This window comes from Diospyros lotus, chromosome 11, assembly GCF_014633365.1.
Source record: "Diospyros lotus cultivar Yz01 chromosome 11, ASM1463336v1, whole genome shotgun sequence".
NCBI lineage: Eukaryota > Viridiplantae > Streptophyta > Magnoliopsida > Ericales > Ebenaceae > Diospyros > Diospyros lotus.
The window spans coordinates 2,991,325-3,012,552 of record NC_068348.1 but is presented as its reverse complement, the minus strand read 5'-3'; the positions used below and the strand labels follow the sequence as shown (position 1 = coordinate 3,012,552).

Below are 21,228 nucleotides of genomic sequence, written 5' to 3'. Positions count from 1 at the left end.
TCACCTCGCCACTGTCGCCGTTGCATCCTCCGCTCCCGCCGTCGCCTCGCCAATCTTACTCTAAGGTATGGCCAAAAGCTGTATCCTCCGCTCTCGCCTTTCCGCTGCATCCTCCGCTCTTGTCGGGCTGAGCTCAAATTTGTCTCAAATTTGTCGACCGAGCCGAGTCGAGCTCGGCTCGGTCGCAACCCCAGTTTCTACACAAAAAATAGAGAGAGAGATAGACCGTAGCAGCCCTATATATACCTTATTTATTTTGGAGCACAAAAAATAGTGAATATATTCTCTATGTATAGAGAGAGAGATAGCCGGATCCGAAAACCCGGATCGGCCCGTTCGGGTCAGTAGAAATGAGAACCCTAAGGTCTCCACCTTCTGCATTTTGTGCCGCTTCTCACTCTTTTTCCCAATTCTGCACTCTCTTTATCTCAACTCGCTCACCCTCTTTCAAACGAACTGAACAGCGACCCGTCCAGTTCCGGCAAGCCCGTAGCAGCCCTCCGGTAAGACCTTCAGCAACTCTTCCCCTTTTTTGGTTCATATATACGAGCACTGCATATATATAGACATGCGTGGTTGGGTTGAATCCCGGCTTCTATAAATAAAAATCTACTAAGATCCATTAGATCATTGCAGTTTTTAGATATGTGGCTCACCAGGCCAAGGGAAGTCCGATGGTCGGTTCCGAGCATCGGAATCACCGGTCACGGTGGCTGGCGGCGTTTTCCCGAAAATGTTCATGTTTGGCCGAAAATTAAAACTTAGATCTACTAAAATATGCAATTTCATTAATCTCTGCATCTCTCTGGCTCTCGGTCTCTTATCAATCTTGATATAGATACAATTCCCATTTAGATAGGATGTTGCGGACATATGGTTGACCCTTGTTTTATTCTCTTGGTTATTGGTTGAGTTAGTTCTTTGTTTCTCTTTCATCAGTTTGATAGTTATTTTAGTGATTCTGATGTAAAATGTGCTGCTCTTTGAATAAGGTTTTGATATGGCTGGTGGTGATACCAAAAATTCTAGTTCCAATGCAAAAAGCAGTGAGTACTGATGCTTTGGTCCAAACTTTTTGCAGACTGCTATCTTTCTTTGTCACTCCCTCTCTTTTATCTCCGAATAGTGCATTTACGTGGCATATATTCTCTGCATCTATCGCTAATTTTTCTTTGTTGGACAAAGGAAAAAAGAAGGAAGTGAAGAAAGAGACCGGTCTAGGCCTCTCTAGTAAGAAGGATGAGAACTTTGGGGAGTGGTATTCCGAGGTAATCATAAATTTCTGGTCATGTGTGACTGTTTTGTTGTGAGTATTCTCTCCTCCCCTGTTACCTATTTGACTGTCTGTTGTTTAGTTCATAGGAGGTGTAGCTAGAAGTTGTACAATATTTTCTTTGTAAGAGGAATTAGATTACTTGAGGGTTTAGTTGGCAACATTATTGTAGTCCAGATAAAGAAGATTAGGATCACTGACTACAAAAGAAAGTTATCTAAAAATTGAATTCTTAGAATTCAGGATTTACTATAGAATTTTTTCTGGACCACATACTCTCAGTCTATAAAAGTTATTCAAAACCAGAATGGATGGAGAAAATATTGAATACCCATACTGGAGGGAAACATTCAATTGTCTAGGTAAATCAAATTACTGAAATGAAGGTGATGGGCATGCTTAGAATACAGTGGTCTTTCTGTTGAAGCCTTGGAGCTGATGTGATTAGTTAATTGTTGATCATATTAGCCTGCCAAATTCATGTGGATGGAGGTTTATATTTATTTTGGTGTCTACTACCAGTCCCAAGCTTGGTTTGCCTATATTAGTCTGCTTTTATTTAGGTTATTTTACATTTAAATGAATATTTGAGTGTGCCAATTGTTGTATTATGTGAGATATGGACTTTACAATTAATGCATCTATTTATAATGGAGTTTTTCTGGATTCAGACTTCTCATAAAGTGCATATCAAATGTTCTACTTGTCTCATGTTAGGAGTTTGATTTGGAGTTAATTTGTTAAGTAGGTAATTTTGAAGTGGTTCAAAGCAAAGAATTGTATCCATATGGTATATGGCAGTGTACAAGTTTGTTTGTCTAGATAACATTGTTTAGAATTTTGATGTGCTGTTGTAGAAGAAAAGACATACTGTGTGATAGTGACTGAGGTTTTTGAACAATACATAGTGGTGTACACTTTTGTGGTTTCACAAACCTTTTCCTAATATTTATTAGTATAAAACAATGCATAAGGATATACACCCAGTATGTAGATATGCATATATAATTTGAATATCTTTTTGGTATAGCTACAACAATCTCTTAGGATAAAAAATTGCATTGAATCCATAACTCAGCTATTTGCCATATGACTTCATATCTCAATGTAAAACTTATTTTGTTTGTGTTAGAGATATAATCCTGACAAGGCAGAAGTTGTATGTTGACCTAATCTTCTGCCTTATTCAAATACTCTACACTCAAGACTACCGGAAAATGCTCATACACGAATTGCCTTAGAGAACAGAAAATGAAAACTGAAAATAAGAACATTCAATCACACAAGACCCACAAATTTATCCTGGTTCAGTTTCCGTTAAGGAAACCTACATCCAGACTGCTAGGTGCCTTTCTCCACTATCTTGAATATCAGAACCAATTACATGCACTGCCCATAGACTCTCTCTCTCTCTCTCTCAACCCAATACCAGGCTATACAGAGAACTAAAACAGATTAAAAAGCCCTCAAAAGCTTTCCTCTATCACAGCACATTCTCACTCAAAATTCCCCAAGATAGCATAAAGAACCGGTGAGAAAAACACCCGACCCGACCCCCCCTTATTTATAGAACATAAGGGTGGACTTTACAAGGTTTTAAAATAACTGAACACTAGGGATACAACTAAGCAAACAAACCTCTAGGAGAAATAAGCACTCCTGACATAAACTGTTTTAATCGAGACAACCAACTAATCTAATACAAATGATTTAACATTGTATGTGTGGGCTTCCTATAAGGTCTCTACTAAGGAAGAAATCAACTACTAATTCATTTTTTTTTTTATAATTATGAATTGGCTTTTTCAAAATCCCAAATTCATCACTATAAAAATGCTTAGAGATTCCCTCAGTAAAATCCCTGATAGATTCACTTGAAATTATAAGTGAAAAAACAACAGCTGAATTATGGACTCTGGATGTTTTCATAATTCCTTAAGTTGGTGGGTCCATTATATTAAGTATATTTGTCATTTTAATCCAGTGAGTAAATTCAGAATTGGACATTATGCTGACATGGATGTCAGAACTTATGTCGATGGATTTAGGTGATTCTTTTCTAAAACATGGAATGCCCTCTTCCTAAATAAGAAAATCATTGGGGGTGGAGATCCAGTTATGTGACAAAATGTCAAACTGTAAAGGTTAAATATCATTTGGAACATTGATGTGCATGGAAGAATTACTTTTGAGCTTTGCATATTGGAAGGTATTGCCAAATCAGTGCTGAGTGCTTGAACCAAAAATTTGTTTTGTACATGATTTAGATGTAGATGCTGCATATCTATAATTTTTGGACCACATTAGGTGATTGAAGGTGGTGTAGAGTAAGCCCTACAACTTTTATGAAGTCCTTTTTCTAGGTAATAATGCTAGTTTTCTCTGTGAAATAATTTTAGGAGCATAAAGCAGGTGGAAAAATGGATTGATGTGCACAAAGACACTCATTTCTGTTTTATAGCAAATTTGGAAAGCTGATAGGTTTCTGGTATCTAAGATTCTGTCCTCAGTGTGGGTTTGCTTCTCTAAGTAGCATGTATTCATGCAGTTGTTTCTTGTCTCTCTTCTAGCTAATTTATTCTTGACAGCATGTTATGATTAAGGGGACTCTTTGAATTTTCTTACCAGGTTGTTGTCAGTGGCGAACTGATTGAGTATTATGACATATCTGGTTGCTATATCCTGCGCCCATGGACAATGTCCATTTGGGAGATCATGCAAGTAAGTGATGAACATTTGAAAGAGTTTTCTTTTCCCCCAAGCATAGGGTTTAATGATGTGGTGTTTTCTATTTGTTGTTAGCTAAGGAATGATAAATTTTCTTTTGTCTTCTACAAGATAAGCTGATGCGATGTCACTGTTGTAAAATGAATGAATAAGTTACTTATTCTCATTTGTACTTTAATATTGAGAGTTCTTAGTTTTTAGTTTTTACATATCTATTTTTGGGGCTTGTATTTCTCAATCTGGTTCCTTTTTTCAAATTTGGGTTTGTGTAGGGGACTAATGAATGTGCATGTGCAGGCTTTCTTTGATGCTGAAATTAAGAAGATGAAGATTAAGAACTGCTACTTCCCTCTTTTTGTATCTCCCAGTGTTCTACAAAAGGAGAAGGATCACATTGAAGGTTTTGCTCCTGAGGTGAAAGCTTGAATGCCTTTGCATGGTTGAGTTTAGCTTGACTTTGTTTGACTTTTAGAGGAAAAAGTTACAGATTTGAACTTTATCTGAATGGTTCTCCTGAAACTTGTTGAAAGTTGTCTGTTTTTACCCCCATTAATTTTTTTTTTTTTTCCGGCTGAGATTGTCTTTCATTATACAACATTTCATAACATACTGGTTAACAAGGAATAGCAGCATGGAAATGCTGAGGCATGGATGCCTTCTTCTATTAGAGTCAAATTAGAGAAAATTTTGGACTGGATATTTGATGATTTCAGCCCACTGAGAAATTCCTTATTCCCTTTTTAGCAGTATGCCTATTCCAGAGGATCTACAGGGGAATAAAATTTACCGAGCATTAGGTCAGTGATGACATTGGTGTTATACTGATACTATTTTGTAATCTGATGGTGGTAACTCTTTAAGTACAAGTTTTCCATCCCATGTTTTTTGTGCTACAAGCAGTTTTTTAGAGCTGGCCATTCAAAATTAAAGTATTGGATAACATTCTGAGAAGTTTCTGATCCAGACCTTTGTGATTATTTTCTTTCCTTGAGGGAAAAAAATTGGTCTGAAATAAGATACAGAGCGGGGTGAGTTGAGGATACCAATAAAGTATCAACAGAGGCATGCCAATATTTGTATGCTTATGCTGCAGTTAGATTTTATTTGGACACTTTACGGTGCATTCCTTTGTATGTTTATGAGCAGTTGATATTTGAACCGTGGGTCAGTGACCAGTGACCAGTGCATGGCTTTGGCAATGCTTTGGTGATGTATAAATGTTGTTCATTAAGGTTTTACATTAATTATTGTGAAGTGATCTATTTGGAGTTTTTCTTTTCCTTGTATGTATGTGATTTTAGGAGTTTTGCTCTGGCAATCTGTCATATTCAAGTTGGCATGCGCAGTTTTGTTTGTGTTGATACTCAACAGTAGATTTTTGAAGATTTCTGCTGACTGTTCTTCCCTTTCTAGGAAGTTCTTTCTTTAATATTTATCTAAATTGACTTTTCAGGTCGCTTGGGTCACAAAATCAGGACAAACTGATTTGGAAGTGCCAATTGCAATTCGCCCTACAAGTGAAACTGTCATGTATCCCTACTATTCTAAGTGGATAAGAGGACACAGGGACTTGCCTTTGAAACTTAACCAATGGTGCAATGTTGTTCGATGGGAGTTCAGCAATCCTACTCCATTTATTCGGTAGTTATTTGGTGGATCTTCTGTTGTTCAGTTGGTTATTTATCCTGTTTATGAGATGTTATGAAAGTTTTTAAACTTTAAACTCTAGGTAAAAATTTGGGTGATACAAGCACTTTTAGTTTTTGTTTGAAGAAGAGACAAAAATGTATATTCTTATTTTATTCATGTGTTAGGTATATATACTACTTTACAAGGTACTGTCAGGTCTCGGTGGACTGACTTGATATTTTAGAGAATGGGAGAGGGAAATCAGAGAGAATTAAGAGAGAGAAAGGAAGAACAGGGAGAGAAATTGGTAGGATAGTGATATTACTTCTCAATGGAATCCAATCGGGAGAGAGATAGCCCATATATAGTTGGGATTCTCCTCACGTGCTGTAACCGATTACAGCTATAAGGAATGTACAAGTTTAATAAAGCAGCAACAAATTATGTACTACCCTCACAGCAGCTAACTAACTCAGCCTAACCTTTCTTATCCAGCCCTCCTATTACCTTTTATTGCAAAACTACCCTACCCAACGGTACATGACAATTACTCTGCCCTTCAAAACTTTTCTTGTCCACAAGAAATATGGAGGAGGCTGGCCACACGCGGGAATTGGTTCAAAATGTGTGGGAGGTACTCCCACGTATTATCTTCGAAGTGTTGATCAACCCATTTAATGAGAACTTGAGTGATTGGAGCACCTTGTCTATAAATCACCTTTTTGTCCAGTATAGCTATAGGTTCTCGGAGAGGAACTTCAGTTTGGTGAAGGTTAGGTAGGATGGAACTTGCTGGCTGTGCCCCCACTGCTTTCTTGAGAAGCGAAACATGAAAAACTGGATGTATATTAGTACCTTCCGGTAATTCCAAACGGTATGCCATTGATCCTATTCGTGCAATAACTGGAAAAGGCCCATAGAACTTCGGATGTAATTTAGAACTGGGATGGGGGAGTAGTGTCCGTAGGTGTCCCGGTTTCAATTTGAGATACACTATATCACCAACCTGGAATTCTCTTTCACTTCCTTTCTTGTCAGCAAATTGCTTCATCCTATTTTGGGAAGTAGCCAGCTCCTCCTTAATTCCCTACAAGGCTTGCTGCCTTTGCTGTAGGTATGTGTCCAGAGAGGCCACCGTTGAATTATCCACCAGTGTCGGTAGAAGTGGGGGTTTGTAACCATAAAGGGCTTCAAAAGGGGACAGTTTTATGGCTAAATGACGGCTAGAATTATACCACCATTGAGCCATCGGAAGCCACTTATGCCATGTTTTTGGTTGCCAAAAACAAGTACACCAGAGATACATTTCCAAGCACTGGTTAACCCTTTCGGTTTGTCCATTCGATTCAGGATGGTATGCACTAGACATCTTTAGTTTCACTCCCAGCAACCCCATCAATTCCTTCCACACTCGACTAGTAAAGATCTTATCCCTATCGGAAACTATGGCCTTGGGTGTTCCATGTAGTTTTACTACTCGGTCTAGGAATATTCTGGCCACTTCTTGGGCAGTGTATGGATGAATCAATCCCATAAAGTGCCCATATTTGGTAAAACGGTCCACGACCACCATAATGCAGTCTCTACTTTCTGATTTGGGTAGCCCCTCTATAAAATCCATCGAAATATCTTCCCATGGACCCCCAGGAATATTCAGAGGTTGGAGTAACCCAGGTGTTGCCACATTTTCTGGTTTGCACCGCTTGTAAGTATCACATCTGATCACAAATTCCATAACATCCTTCTTAAGTCCTGCCTATCGGAAGAGTTGTTTGACTCGATGATAGGTGTTTACAATACCCGAGTGGCCCCTATGGGGGAGGCGTGCAGTGCCTCTATAATTTTCCTTTTCAGTGCTTCCTCCTCCCCAATCACCAGCTTCCCTCGATGTCTAATCATCCCATTACTCAAAGTGTAGCCTGGTTTGGAGGAGGGATTGATTGCCAACTGCTGTAAGAGTTCTCGGGTCTTGTCACTTGAGAGATAACTAGCAGCGATCTCTTGGCACCATTCTGGAACAATGGTTGAAATGGCAGCTGCACTTCCCTCTTCAAGACATCTGGATAGAGCATCGGTTGCAAAATTTTCTTTACCCTTCCTATATTGGATCACATAGTTCAAACCCATTAATTTAGTCATACCTTTGCGTTGTAGTTGAGTATGTAGCTTTTGTTGTAACAAGAATTTGAGGCTCTCATGGTCAGTCTTGATTACAAAACTCCCTCCCTCAAGATAATGGCGCCATCTTTCTACCGCCATCAGCACTGCCAACAGTTCCTTCTCATATATGCTCAATTCGAGATGTCTTGGTGCAAGGGCTTGACTGAGGAAGGCTATGGGTCTGCCTTCCTGAACCAAGACTGCTCCAATCCCATTGCTGCTGGCGTCAGTTTCTAAGATGAACTGTTTGTTAAAGTTAGGTAATCCTAGAGTGGGCACTTCACTCATAGCCTGCTTAAGTTTGTAGAAAGCTTCCTCGGCCGTAGCATCCCACCTGAATCCATCTTTCTTCAATAGGTTAGTGAGAGGTCGACTGATTATGCCATACCCTTTAACGAACTGGCGATAGTATCCGGTTAACCCTAGGAATCCTCTCAACCCCTTCACATTTTGCGGTCGAGGCCAAGACACCATGGCCGTAACTTTACTTGGATATGTGCTTACCCCTGAACTAGAAATAATATGCCCAAGATACTCAACTTGTTGCTTAGCAAAAGTACACTTTGACTCCTTAACATATAGCTTATTGATTCTAAGGACTTCAAAGGTGGTTTAGGTGCTGTGCAAAGGTGGGACTGTAAATTAAAATGTCATCAAAGAATACTAGGATGAATTTGCGCAAATATGGTTCGAAAATTTTGTTCATTAACGCCTGAAAAGTTGCGGGGGCGTTAGTTAGGCCAAAGGGCATTACAAGAAATTCATAATGCCCTTGATGAGTGGTAAAAGTTGTCTTAGGAATGTCTTCAGGCCGCATCCTAATTTGATGGTAGCCTGATTGGAGATCTAACTTGGTAAAAATAGAAGCATTGTTTAGTTCATCAAGGAGATCTTCCACAATTGGTATGGGAAACTTGTTCTTGATGGTCATAGCATTAAGTTGACGGTAGTCAACACAAAACCTCCATGACCCATCTTTTTTCTTAACAAGCAATACAGGTGATGCAAATGGGCTATGGCTGGTTTGGATAATGGACTTCTTTAGCATATCTGTTATGAGTTTTTCTATCTCAGTCTTTTGTCTGGGTGGGTATCGATAGGCTCTTAGGTTCACTGGTTCTGCATGAGGCTTAAGATGAATAGCATGGTCATAGGGTCGCTTGGGTGGTAGGGAACTTGGCTTGGAAAAGATGTCCTTATAATCAATTAACAGTATGTTAAGGGAGTCAAATTCATGTGCCTGCCATGGGCTATGAGTGTTACTGCCCGGTGTGCGTGCCAGTTGAAGTTTTGCTCCTTGCTCCCCGAGGGTAACACCCATGGTATGGATAGAAAATAGTTGAGCCACTCATGGGTCTGACCTCATCCCCTGGGCCACTGATGAAGCTCGATACATAATACTCCGCGGAGAGCTGGGGATTATGTATCATCATCAGCGATCTAAGCTCCTCGAATTTTTGCTGATATATCTGGATCGTCCCTTCTTGTTTGAGTTTGTTAAACTCTTCTATGATGTCTCGCATGCATTTATCTCCAAACCTTACACACAAATCTTCTACAAACACACTCTAAGGACTCCCTTCCTTGACTGTGAGCCACCCTTGATACCAAGCATCTCCTGTATCATTCAAGTAAGCAGAAGCCATGGTGACCTTCTATTGTTCTGGAATTTGATATAAGGAAAATACTCATTCGCATCTTCTCGACCGCCATCTCGGGTTCTCTCCTTCAAATAAAGGAATCTCGAGCTTCAACGTGGGGTAATTCGGATGGTGTCGATTAGTCGTCGCTCCCAACCTCCTTTCCCTTACATTTTCTCCCATTGTGTCCGTATCAAACTCGAACTCCGACGCTCCTCCTGGTCGAGGTTCAACCCTTACTCCTGGAAAAATAGGCTCCGTTCCGTCTCTCGGAGGAAACTCAGGAGAGAGCCTCAATGGTTGCTGTTGAGTGAACATTCGCACGATCATTTGCATTTGTTCCATCATTTGCTCTCGAAAGAGAGTGTTCTGCTCGCGACTCTCCATCCTCCAACGTTCCATTGCTTGGTCAATTTTGGAATCGATTCCTGCTCCGATCGATAGTTCCAGTGATCCCACTCGATTTTGAACCTTCGTTATTGCCGTCGTCGTCTGTTGTAGTTGCGATTCCATCTGCTTCATTCTTGTCCCGTGTGCCATAGTGGTCGCACGACGCCCAAGAAGGATGCTCTGATACCAAAATGTCAGGTCCCGGTGGACTGACTTGATATTTTAGAGAATGGGAGAGGGAAATCAGAGAGAATTAAGAGAGAGAAAGGAAGAACAGGGAGAGAAATTGGTAGGATAGTGATATTACTTCTCAATGGAATCCAATCGGGAGAGAGATAGCCCATATATAGCTGGGATTCTCCTCACGTGCTGTAACCGATTACAGCTATAGGGAATGTACAAGTTTAATAGAGCAGCAACAAATTATGTACTACCCTCACAGCAGCTAACTAACTCAGCCTAACCTTTCTTATCCAGCCCTCCTATTACCTTTTATTGCAAAACTACCCTTATACCCAACAGTACATGACAGGTACAACTTAAGAAAGCTAGTAACAATGTACAAGGCTGAGCATGTACAACATTATAAAACTAACACTCCCCCTTAAGCAAGTGCACGTACGTCATTTGTGCCTAGCTTGGTACAAATGTAGTCAAGCCAAGGACCTTATAATGCCTGTGTAAGAAGATCAGTTAGCTGGTCATTAAATCCAACAAATGAAGTATTATTTTTTTTTTTAGAAATCAACTTCTATCTCATAGAGTGACAGTCTATCCCTTTCTTTTGTTTAGTTTGCTCATGAAAGACTAGATTAGAGGCAATATGAAGTTGCTTGATTATCACAAATAAGTTGCAAAGGCCTTGAATCTCCATATCTTAACTCCTTAAGAAGTTGTATGAGCCAAACCAACTCACATGTGGCTAAAGCGATGTTCTGACACTCTGCCTATGCATTAGATTTAGCAGCAACATTTTATTTCTTACTCTTCCAAACACTAAATTATCTCCAATCAAGACACAATAGCTCGAGGTAGGGCGCCTAATTGTAGGTTAACCAACCTAATCTGCATCCGCATATCCAACAACCTATTGGTGTCCTTTGTTCTCAAACAAGAAGCCTCTACCAAGAGCACTCTTAATGTACCTCAAGATACACACTAAAGCATGCCAGTGGCTATCATAGCGGGTGTTCCAGAACTGACTCACCACACTAACAGCTAAAGAGATGTCCAGTCATGTAATTGTGATGTAATTAAACTTCCCAACCAGTCTCCTATATCACCAAGGATCCTCCAATGGCTCTCCTTATACTGGTACAAGCTTAACATTAGGATCCATAGGTATATCTATAGGCTGGGAATCAAGCATACCAGTCTTCTTCAAGATATCCAAGGCGTACTTTATTTGAGAGATATACACACCATGTACAGATTGAGCTACCTCAATGTCAATGAAATACTTTAACCTGCCCAAATCCTTGGTCTGAAAATAAGAGTGCAATTGCCCAATACCAACCTCATCATCACCTGAAATAATGATATCATCTACATACACTACCAAGAATATTACTCCACCAGTAGAATGGTGATATAACATAGAATGATCAACTTTGCTTCTAGTCATACCAAAGGACTGAATGACAAAACTGAAGCGACCAAAACAAAACATCAGAGAGACTGCTTCACGACTGCAATGTTTTACTGCATTACTCAATGTTTCTGCATAGGAGCTTTAATTTATTTATTTATTTTTCACTTCTCATTTATTTATTTTTATTTTTTTCTTTGTTATTCTACAATATTTCCATTTTCATACCCACCCGTTTGAATGGGCTATGGTTTATGTGCTTCAATGGCTTATGCATGGTTGGCACTTGGCAAAGTTTTGTTCTCAGAAATAGAAGAAAATAAATGATATAGGAAGCATCCAGAGAAGGGCAGCTTCTGAAAAATGTTTTCTAAACATGTATGGAAACATCATCCATTAGGGTGTTCAGTGATAGAAAACTTCTAATTTTCAATTCCAATTTTTTAACTAAACATGTTGTTTCAAAAAGTAATACCATTCATTTCTAGAAAATTTAGAAAGCATCCTTTTAGATGTTTTACAATTCATAGTATAAAGTTGATAAATTAGAAAATTGAGTTTCTTATTTTCTAATGGGAGATTCAATCATTCAATAGAAAATTGAATTTGAAAAATTAGAATATGTTTTCTATGACAGAACAGGCCCTTAATTTCTCAGTCAAAAAGTTGATCTTATAAAAAGCTAAACTGAAAGGAAATTTATGCATTTTTTTTTATTTTCCCATTTTTATTTCCAGAAATACAATAAAGAAATGAAAAAGTAAAAAGATGAGACTAATTAAAATGAAATCAAACAGGCCTTTAGAAAATTTCTCTGTTAATCTATCCAAGTTTGAGACTCGTCATAAGCTGTTTCGTTGTAATATATCAGTGAATTGTATCTTTTGTGGTTGTAGGAGTCGTGAGTTTCTTTGGCAAGAGGGGCATACAGCTTTTGCCACAAAGGAGGAGGCTGATAAAGAGGTATCAAAGTTGTGATTTTTTGTCTTTGGGCCTTCAGATTAGGTTTTCAGATTGATTGCTTGTTTTCTACCAATATTTTTTGATATTGTATTAAAACCCCTGAAAAGTAACTTTGTATAATTGTTTGCTCTCCTAGCTTATCAGTTAGAACTGCACCATGTTTTTAGCTAAAAGGATAAGGAGTCATATTTCACAAGGTAGCAGGAATAAAAACAAAGCCCTAATATTCTTGTTTCAAATAATTTAAAAATCTCAACAAACACTCCTCCACGCCTCCTCCCCCCATTTTTTTTTTGGGGGGGGGTGGTGGGGGTGGGGAAGTAAAGCATCGTCCGAAAATCAATTACACAAGAGAGAAATATGTGCTCTTTTTAACTTTATGGGTTCTTTGCCACATGACAACCTGCTATGATTGCAATGACATTCTGTAACTCTTATGATTAAATTTTGAAACAAATATATTCAGGTGGCAAATGAATGGGTTCCAAACAGGCCATAGTTTAGAATTACAAATTTGAACCTAACCCAATTGAAAGTAGTAGGGTAGGATGCCAGCAGGGAAGACATGGTTCAATAAATACCCAGATTTGCCCGTTTTAGGGTTTAGATGTTGGAACTTTTTGTTCAGAATTGAAAACATGTAGTTTTGAAAATTATCTGTTGCTAGGTTGTTTTGGCACCATATTTACAATGTGATGTTTATTTCATTGGAGTTGGAGAATGCACGGGCATGTGCATATATAACATTTTTTCTTATTGTTAGTGATGTTAATGTTAGCACCATATTGAACTCACAGCAGATTGAAGTTTGGGGTTGCGATACTGGACTAGTTGCATTACTTGCTATTGTTGTTTCCTTTCATTTTCTCATAGAATTATCACTTGATTGTATGTGCCAGAAATTTATACTTAAAAAAGAGGGCTCATTTATCTTTTATTTTTTTAAGCTGTGCTTTTCTCACTTCTATAATCTGCTTCAGGTTCTTGAAATACTGGAATTGTATAGGTGCATATATGAAGAATACTTGGCTATTCCTGTTATTAAGGGTAAGAAAAGTGAACATGAAAAGTTTGCCGGTGGACTCTATACAACCAGTGTTGAGGTATCTAAATTTGCTTAATAGAGGCAATTGAACTGCTCATCTAATTTTGCTTTCATTTAAATAGGTTGTTTTATTGACCAATACTTGTTCTACTGCCAGGCTTTTGTTCCACAGACTGGCCGTGGTATTCAAGGTGCAACGTCACATTGTTTGGGTCAAAATTTTGCAAAGATGTTCGAGATAAACTTTGAAAATGAGAAGGGTGAGAAGGCTATGGTTTGGCAAAATTCCTGGGCATACAGTACCCGAACGGTAAAATAAACATACTTGTTTGTTTGAAGACAGTTTGTTGTTATATATATGAAACCAACCATCCCCCTAGAGCGGGAACACATTATTCTATTTATGAAGTACTATATTGTGTTATATACTCCATGTTATATAGTTGACTGTTCTTTATTGTTTGCTTAAGAATATAAAGTCAATGTTAAGCATGAGTAACTGTTGTTACTGTGGAACAATCAACTATTAATTCAGTTTAGCTATATGATATTTCATATTTCCTGTTTAAGATTAGAACATCTTGGTTCTTGGAGGTGTATAGGTACCTGTAGGTAATTTTGCTTGTTACCTTTCTTTTGCTCTATTCTGATCTGTTAATAGGGATTTGGCTTCTTTATAATTTTTCACTTAGTAACAGTAAGGGTCCCCTTTGTAAGCAAAAGGTCATGGGTGGGAGTTGTGCAAACAATCTCTTTGTGGGCAAAAAAAAAGGGGGGGGGGGGGGGGGAAGACTGCTTAAACATTCAACCTTCCCTCAATTTTCTCTAAGTCGGGAGCCTTGAGCACTAGGGATGTTTATAATTTTTTAACTCAGTCCAATAATTCCTCAAGAATGTGATAGTCTGATGGTTTCATATATTATTTGAAAGGATGAATTCTTTCATGGTTTGCAGTTAAAAGAACTTCCCCTGAACTTCTCTTGCCTTGATGTAATTTAATGCACTCTTTCTACTTAATGTTGTTAAAATTAGGAAAACGCTATTCACTCCTGTTGTTTGTAGTTAGATTTTGACCTCATGTGAATCTAGAACTTCTGTATCCATAAAAATTTATTGACATATTTATGTTACTATTAGAGTCCACTTGATGGCGTCCAATTAGGTTTCATCAATATATTGAATCCAAAGTCCATGGCTAAGAATTTCTTGAGCATGCAAATTAATAATAAACTTGGTGCACTTAGGCAATTTGATTGCAACTTGATGACATGAAATGGCTTACTGATGTCAAGTTGATAAGTTGTTTTCCATGCATTCTTTTTTAGTTATTTCACTCAAAGTTCTTATGCCATGTGCATGACCAAATATTGGAAGTTGGATGATGCGGAAAATATTTTCGGGGATTATTTTACAGTAGAAACTTAAGTTCTACCGGGCAGTGTTTAAAAAAGCAAGCTTAAGCGCAAAGCACAGCATGCTTAGGGCTTTTTGTGCATCAAGCTCAGCAACTTTAGCTGAGCGCAATTAATGCGTGCTTAAGTTATGCTTTTACCTAAGCTTCGAAGTGCTAAAAGTGTGCTTAAAAAATATGCCTTTTTTTTAATCAAACAGTATGAATGGTTGGATGTGTTTAAATTTTTGCAATGGTGTGGCTGCTTGTATGGAATCCTTACCCAAAAAAAGCTGTTATCAGATCTTAAACAAATCTAAATAAAACATATATAGATTTTTTTTAAAAAAGACTTAGCTGTATTTACCAAACAATTAATATTGAAGGAACATGCAATTAGGTGTAAATTACGATTGCTAATTTATTTTTCTGATTGATTGATTAGAGCTTGTTGTATATTTGGGGTTAATTGACTGGGGATTGTCGTAAATTAGGGATGTTTTTTTCTCCTTACGCTTTTTTGCTATGATTTTATGAACTTGTAAACGGGTATAAAATATAAATGAAAAATAGTATCTCAACTTTGTTAAATTTGCATCCTCATTCTTATTTAGTTTTTAATGACTTTTTAAATAGTTTCTATTTTTGATGGTTCTAAAAGTGTATATTCTTTATTTCATTTATGTGCGCTTCACTTAGCTTAAATGTGCACTTTTCTTTTCATTCAAACACCATAGGCCTCGTGCACTTAAGTGTGCTTAGTGCTTTTGGAAACACTGATCCCAGGTTAGGTTGCAATTACAGTCTTTTTATTCTCATCCTCTCTTCATTGTCTCCTTACTAAATTGGCAGATTGGTGTAATGGTGATGGTTCATGGTGATGATAAAGGCTTGGTGCTACCTCCAAAAGTAGCAGCTGTCCAAGTTATTGTGATTCCTGTACCTTACAAGGATGCTGATACTGATGGGATCATTAAAGCCTGTGAGGCCACCGTGGAAACATTAATTAAATCAGGTTTCCGTGCTGAAGTAGACTTCAGAGAAAACTATTCGCCTGGTTGGAAATATTCTAATTGGGAATTGAAAGGTGTTCCTTTAAGGATTGAAATAGGACCTAAAGATCTTGCAAATCAACAGGTAAAGTAACTCTCTTTTGTACTTCTTTATTCATTTGCAGCCTTTTCAGTGACATAAATTCAATTTCCATGATTTTTGTGATGGTTCCCTGAATAGGTACGCTGTGTTCGCCGTGATAATTCTTCTAAAATTGACATTCCAATGGACAAATTGGTTGTACAAGTAGAAGAAATCCTTGCTAATATTCAGCAAAACCTGTTTGATGTTGCAAAACAAAAAAGAGACGCTTGCATTCAGATTGTGAAAACTTGGGATGAATTCATGGAAGCACTCAGCCATAAAAAAATGATCTTGGCTCCTTGGTGTGACGAAGAGGTACAAGCTGTTTATATTATTTGATGTGTTGATCTTTGGAATATGTACCCATCTGTACTGAGTTCATCTTGGTAATGAGACTCCTGAGAGATAACCCATCCCTTAAACAATAATAAAAAATAAAGCAGATTGTTGTTGAATGATCATATGTAACCTCTCCTTCCATTGCTTTCATTTTCTGTTAATCTGGTAGATTGTGTATCCATATCTATTTGAAAGTTTCATACTCTATGTTTGGATGGAGGGTAGGAACGAGGAGGAGGGGAAGGGAGACTCTTTCCCTTTATGTTTCTTCCTTTACCACTCCATTCCTTTCTATTATGTAACATTATTCCATCCTTTACCCCACCCCTCTGCCTAATGTAGGCTTACTGTTTGTGTTTCTAATGCTCTAGGAGGTGGAGAAAGATGTGAAAGCACGAACAAAAGGGGAGATGGGGGCAGCTAAATCACTCTGTTCTCCATTTGAGCAGCCTGCACTAGATGAAGGTACCATTTTTTGTGGTTGGTAAATGTGTCTGATTGTTGTTAACAAACTTGTTTGTAACTAGATGAACAACATAGATCTGCTTTTAAATGGTTGGCCATGTATTTTGTCCTAGCCTTACACAAGTCATGCCATTAATTGAACTTGTAGACCTGGACTTTAGCTTGCTCACATATTTTGTCTTACATGTACAACCTTGTGTCTGTGACACAATTGAGCATTTTACCTGCAGCAGGTGCAGCAGTGTAGTCAAGGGTGAGCCTTGATAGAAGCAATAAGGTTGCTCTTTCATAATTGGAAGGTCACAGGTTTGAGTTGTGGAACAAAAACAAGCCTCGCTCAACCTTTGTAAAATGGGAAGCCTCATACATTGGAAACACCTTTCTTAGGTAGCAGTCTGGTCCTGCCTATTTCGTGCACGCCACCCCCGCCGGGTGGGGGGGGGGGGGGGGGGGGGGGGTTGGGTGGTCTTGATCACTATTTCTTTTGGTTTACAATCCAAACAGAGGAATTGCTCAAAAATTGTTTGGCATCCCTAGTTGGTTTCTTATTAAATGGAATATAAACTTATGTTATACTTCATGCGTCCAGCATATATTAATGGTGTTAAGGGTATAGTTTTATAGCCCTTCTAGGTGCATTGTTTTTACCATTTTCTTTTGGGTTTTAGCTTAAACTGGCCCAAGTTCGTCACTTTACTGGTGAAACAAACAGATCCAGTGTCCTGTCTCCACTCCAGTAGCGGCATGTCAAATCAAATTGTCAAATGTAGAAAGAAAATTCCCATTAGTTGAGAACATATTGCAAATTGATTGCATGTTATTTTGAACAATTTCGTTGTTTTTCTGCAGGCACGTTGTGCTTTGCCTCAAGCAAGCCTGCGAAGAAGTGGACCTACTGGGGACGAAGTTACTGATCGCCAATTCTAGTTCGTTTTTATTTACTCGATCATGTGTCTGTTTCCTCTATATGACAACTCTGATATTTATTGCCATGGTGTGAGCACCTTGCCCTTAAAATAGGAAGTATAGTTTTGCCCCCCATTTCAGGCAGCTTCTTACTTAGGGGGGTGGTCAGGAGGTTGAATTGATGACAAATTTTTTATACAATTATAATGTGAACTCTTAGAACCCTGACTTGGCTGGACCTGATCTGTACTTTACATATATGAATGTTGTCTCAACTGTCTCTTTATTCTCAATTATTACCTGAATCTTGTGCTAAAATGTAGTTGGAGGTGTAACGCCCCATTTTTAAGTATTACAACGATACTAAGTACATACTAAAAATTACATGCGGGTGTTAGGAAAATTTTTATCAGTGGAAGTAAAGGATTGACCTGAAAGCTAAAAATTAGCATTTCGACTATGTTTCTTGGGTACAGCTTAATGATAACACACAGCTTACACCCCTTAAGTTTTAATACAAAGTTCGGGATATACATAAAAAAAAAAAACCAACATTGTATCTTCTAGGGCCTTGATTATTCTTGAACCTTCTTATTTTGATCCCCAAATGCCCTAGGAAGAGGTTTCTTGCATTATTTATTGGTCCCTGATAAGGTTTTCAATACTTTTGATAAATTACATTTTCTCTTGAATTTTTCACGAAATTACGCTTTTGTCCTTGAACTTCTATGATTCCTTGAAAACATCATATTTCTTCAAATGTATAAGTTTTATAAAATCTCGGATATTATAGAAAGGACGTCAAATAAACCAGAAATGTGGCTATAGAAGCAGTGAGCCTAGCAATAATAAACCACAAGTCCATATGGACCTCTAGTTTTAGAGACAACTAAATCATGTAAGGGTATTTATGCAAATAACCTAAACCATAAGAGGTTTTAAAGAAATTTACCTTTAATAATATATTAAGATTGTTGTAACTGATTCATCTTTGCATTCATAGAGATCCTTTGAGACTATACATGTATGTAGGTGCAAATTAAAAAATAAAATATTTAAATAAAGATTCATTAAATGGAAATTAGAAATTATGAACGTTAGTGGTAGAAGAATTGCTTGTTTTATAACTTGAAGATCATGAATCCAAATTTTATTAATAAATTTTTTGTTTAAAAGAAAATATATAGAGTATTTTGGGAATTTACTAAAAAGTTTTATAACACCAAAATGCCATATTTGCTTATATAATAGTAAGTATAAGTATAAAGTATAGATTATATATACATACATATATATATATAAAACTTACCAAAAAAATATAAATGTTAAGACTTGAGCCTAGTAAACATAAAATAATTTTTGTGTAAAATACATTAACCTCTCTTGAGGTTAAGTGAAATTTTGGAGACTATCTATAATATCATAGTATTTTGAAAATAATAATAATTAATTTTTTATGTTTAAAATATTTTGATATCCATTAGAGTTATAATTGAGAAAACTAATGGCCTTAGAATTAGTGGGATAAGTTGAAAAAAAAGAAAAGGCCAAGTAAATGGGCTTAGAGTTAGTAGGTTAAGAAAGTGGGCTTAAAATTAATGAACTAAATGAAAGAATAATCTATTCAAAAGAAGATTTAATGGAAAATAATTAAGGTGACAAAATAATTAAAGATAGTGGTGAAATAATTGAGAAATGTGAGAGACAAAGTAGGGTGTAGACAAATAATTAAAGATTATGGGTAAGATTTAGTGGAAAAAAATTAAGAAATGTGACAAAATAATTAAAAATAATGGATGAAATAATTGAGAAATGTGAGAGGCAAAATATGGTGTGGACAAATAATAAAAAATAATGGGTGAAATAATTGAGAAATGTGGGAGACAAAGTAGGGTGTGGACAAATAATCAAAGATAATAGGTGAAATAATTGAGAAATATATGAGACAAAATAGGGTGTGGACAAATAATTAAAGATTATGAGTGAGATTTAGTGAAAAATAATTAAGAAATATGACAAAATAATTAAAGATAGTGGGTCACTATAATTATGCTAAACTTAATTCAACCTTTTATAAATAGAGAAAACTTGAAAGGTTGGAGGATTTAAATTAAAAAGAGAAAGGTTGTAAGAAAGAAAGATTTGAGAGTGAGAGAGAGATTTGAAAAAGAGAAAGAAAGAAATAGGAAAAAAATATAAAGAAAAATACCAAATTTTTTTAGAAAAATCCTATAGGCTGGATTTAGTAGTTCGTGTGAAAATTTGTAGCAGAAAGCGTCGTCGGATACGCAAACCGAGGCTTCATTGCAATATAGAAGAATACCGAATCGCTCCGCGGGAAGGTGAGTTATCTTTGAAAATTTCTTTAAAAATTTCAGAAATATGAGAATGATATTTTAGAATTGTTGATGATGAAATTGGAAGAGAAATGCATGATTGTATTTATTATGGATTTTTGAGGCAATAGATGATTAAAAATCAAAGATAAAATGAGAAATAAATAAAATATGGATTCTGAAAATTATGAGAAAATTTTTGGAGTTTAGGAATATGTTTTTAGGAATTATTGTGAATAGAATTTGAGAAAAATTTATAATAAAGTATTTATTTCATAATCTTGAGGAAATAATATGAGAAAATGAGATAAATTAGAAAAATTAGAGAAAATTAAAAATCTGATTTTTTTTAAGTAATTATGATGCCTAGGGTACATCAAGGTTCATAATTGAATATGATTGGAAGTCTGACGCGAATTTGAGGTAAAATTATGCTAAGGGCAAAATTATCTTTTTACAAGGTAAGTGGTACTTTCCAACTGGATTTAGTTTTATGAAAATGCTTGATTTGTAAGTGGTTCGACTCAAAATCTGATTTTACGTAAATGATTTTGTCATGTTGTCATGCCTTGATGTGAGTATATCATGTATATTGTATTTACATGTATTGATGATGAAATATGCATATAAGCATGATGAGATTCACATACGTTGCATGGGTTTGAGATTAGGTACTAGCGCTGTTGTTTTGCCAATGGTGCACCCATACACCCTGGTCTGGCAAAGAGACTGTAAAAAATGGCGAGTAATCTTAAGGTGCAATCGACCCAAACATAGAGTTACGATATTATGTGCATTACATACATACATGAGTATTAAATGTTTTGTTCCCTTACTTAGATAATTCATCATTTAACTTAGGTCTTATTCCTGGAATATTCAAACGTTCCAAATGGAGATTGTAGCAGAAACGAGGATGAATGAGGCATAAAATGGCACTTAGCAAAGTGCATGATGAGTTAAATGTATGTTATGTAGCCCATATATTTAAGTTCTGCTACTTTAAATTCTGAACGTTTTGAGAAATGATAATGTATAATCTTAATTATGGTTAATGAGGATGTAAGAATTAATTTATGATTAATGTTAAGATGTTAGGTTCGATTCTAGCTTTCGCATTTAATGTTTATGATGATTTTCTTTCGAGATAGATGTATAGAAATTTTGGGATGAATATAAAGAGCAATGATATAATTTAGTCATAGTTTTAAATAGAAAAAATTTATTATCTCAGAATTGT

General features: G+C 36.7%; 1 protein-coding gene across 1 annotated transcript; it reads left to right on the top strand.

The window, feature by feature from the left end:
* Positions 1 to 335: 335 nt before the first annotated feature.
* Positions 336 to 17,945, top strand: LOC127813216 (proline--tRNA ligase, cytoplasmic). The gene is made up of 13 exons (XM_052354076.1): positions 336 to 503; positions 993 to 1,046; positions 1,186 to 1,268; positions 3,902 to 3,994; positions 4,298 to 4,414; positions 5,454 to 5,641; positions 12,304 to 12,370; positions 13,351 to 13,473; positions 13,573 to 13,725; positions 15,658 to 15,942; positions 16,039 to 16,257; positions 16,653 to 16,746; positions 17,596 to 17,945. The coding sequence occupies exons 2-13, from the start codon at positions 1,001 to 1,003 to the stop codon at positions 17,658 to 17,660; spliced, it is 1,533 nt and encodes a 510-aa protein (XP_052210036.1). The 5' UTR covers positions 336 to 503; positions 993 to 1,000; the 3' UTR covers positions 17,661 to 17,945.
* The last annotated feature ends 3,283 nt before the right edge of the window (positions 17,946 to 21,228 follow it).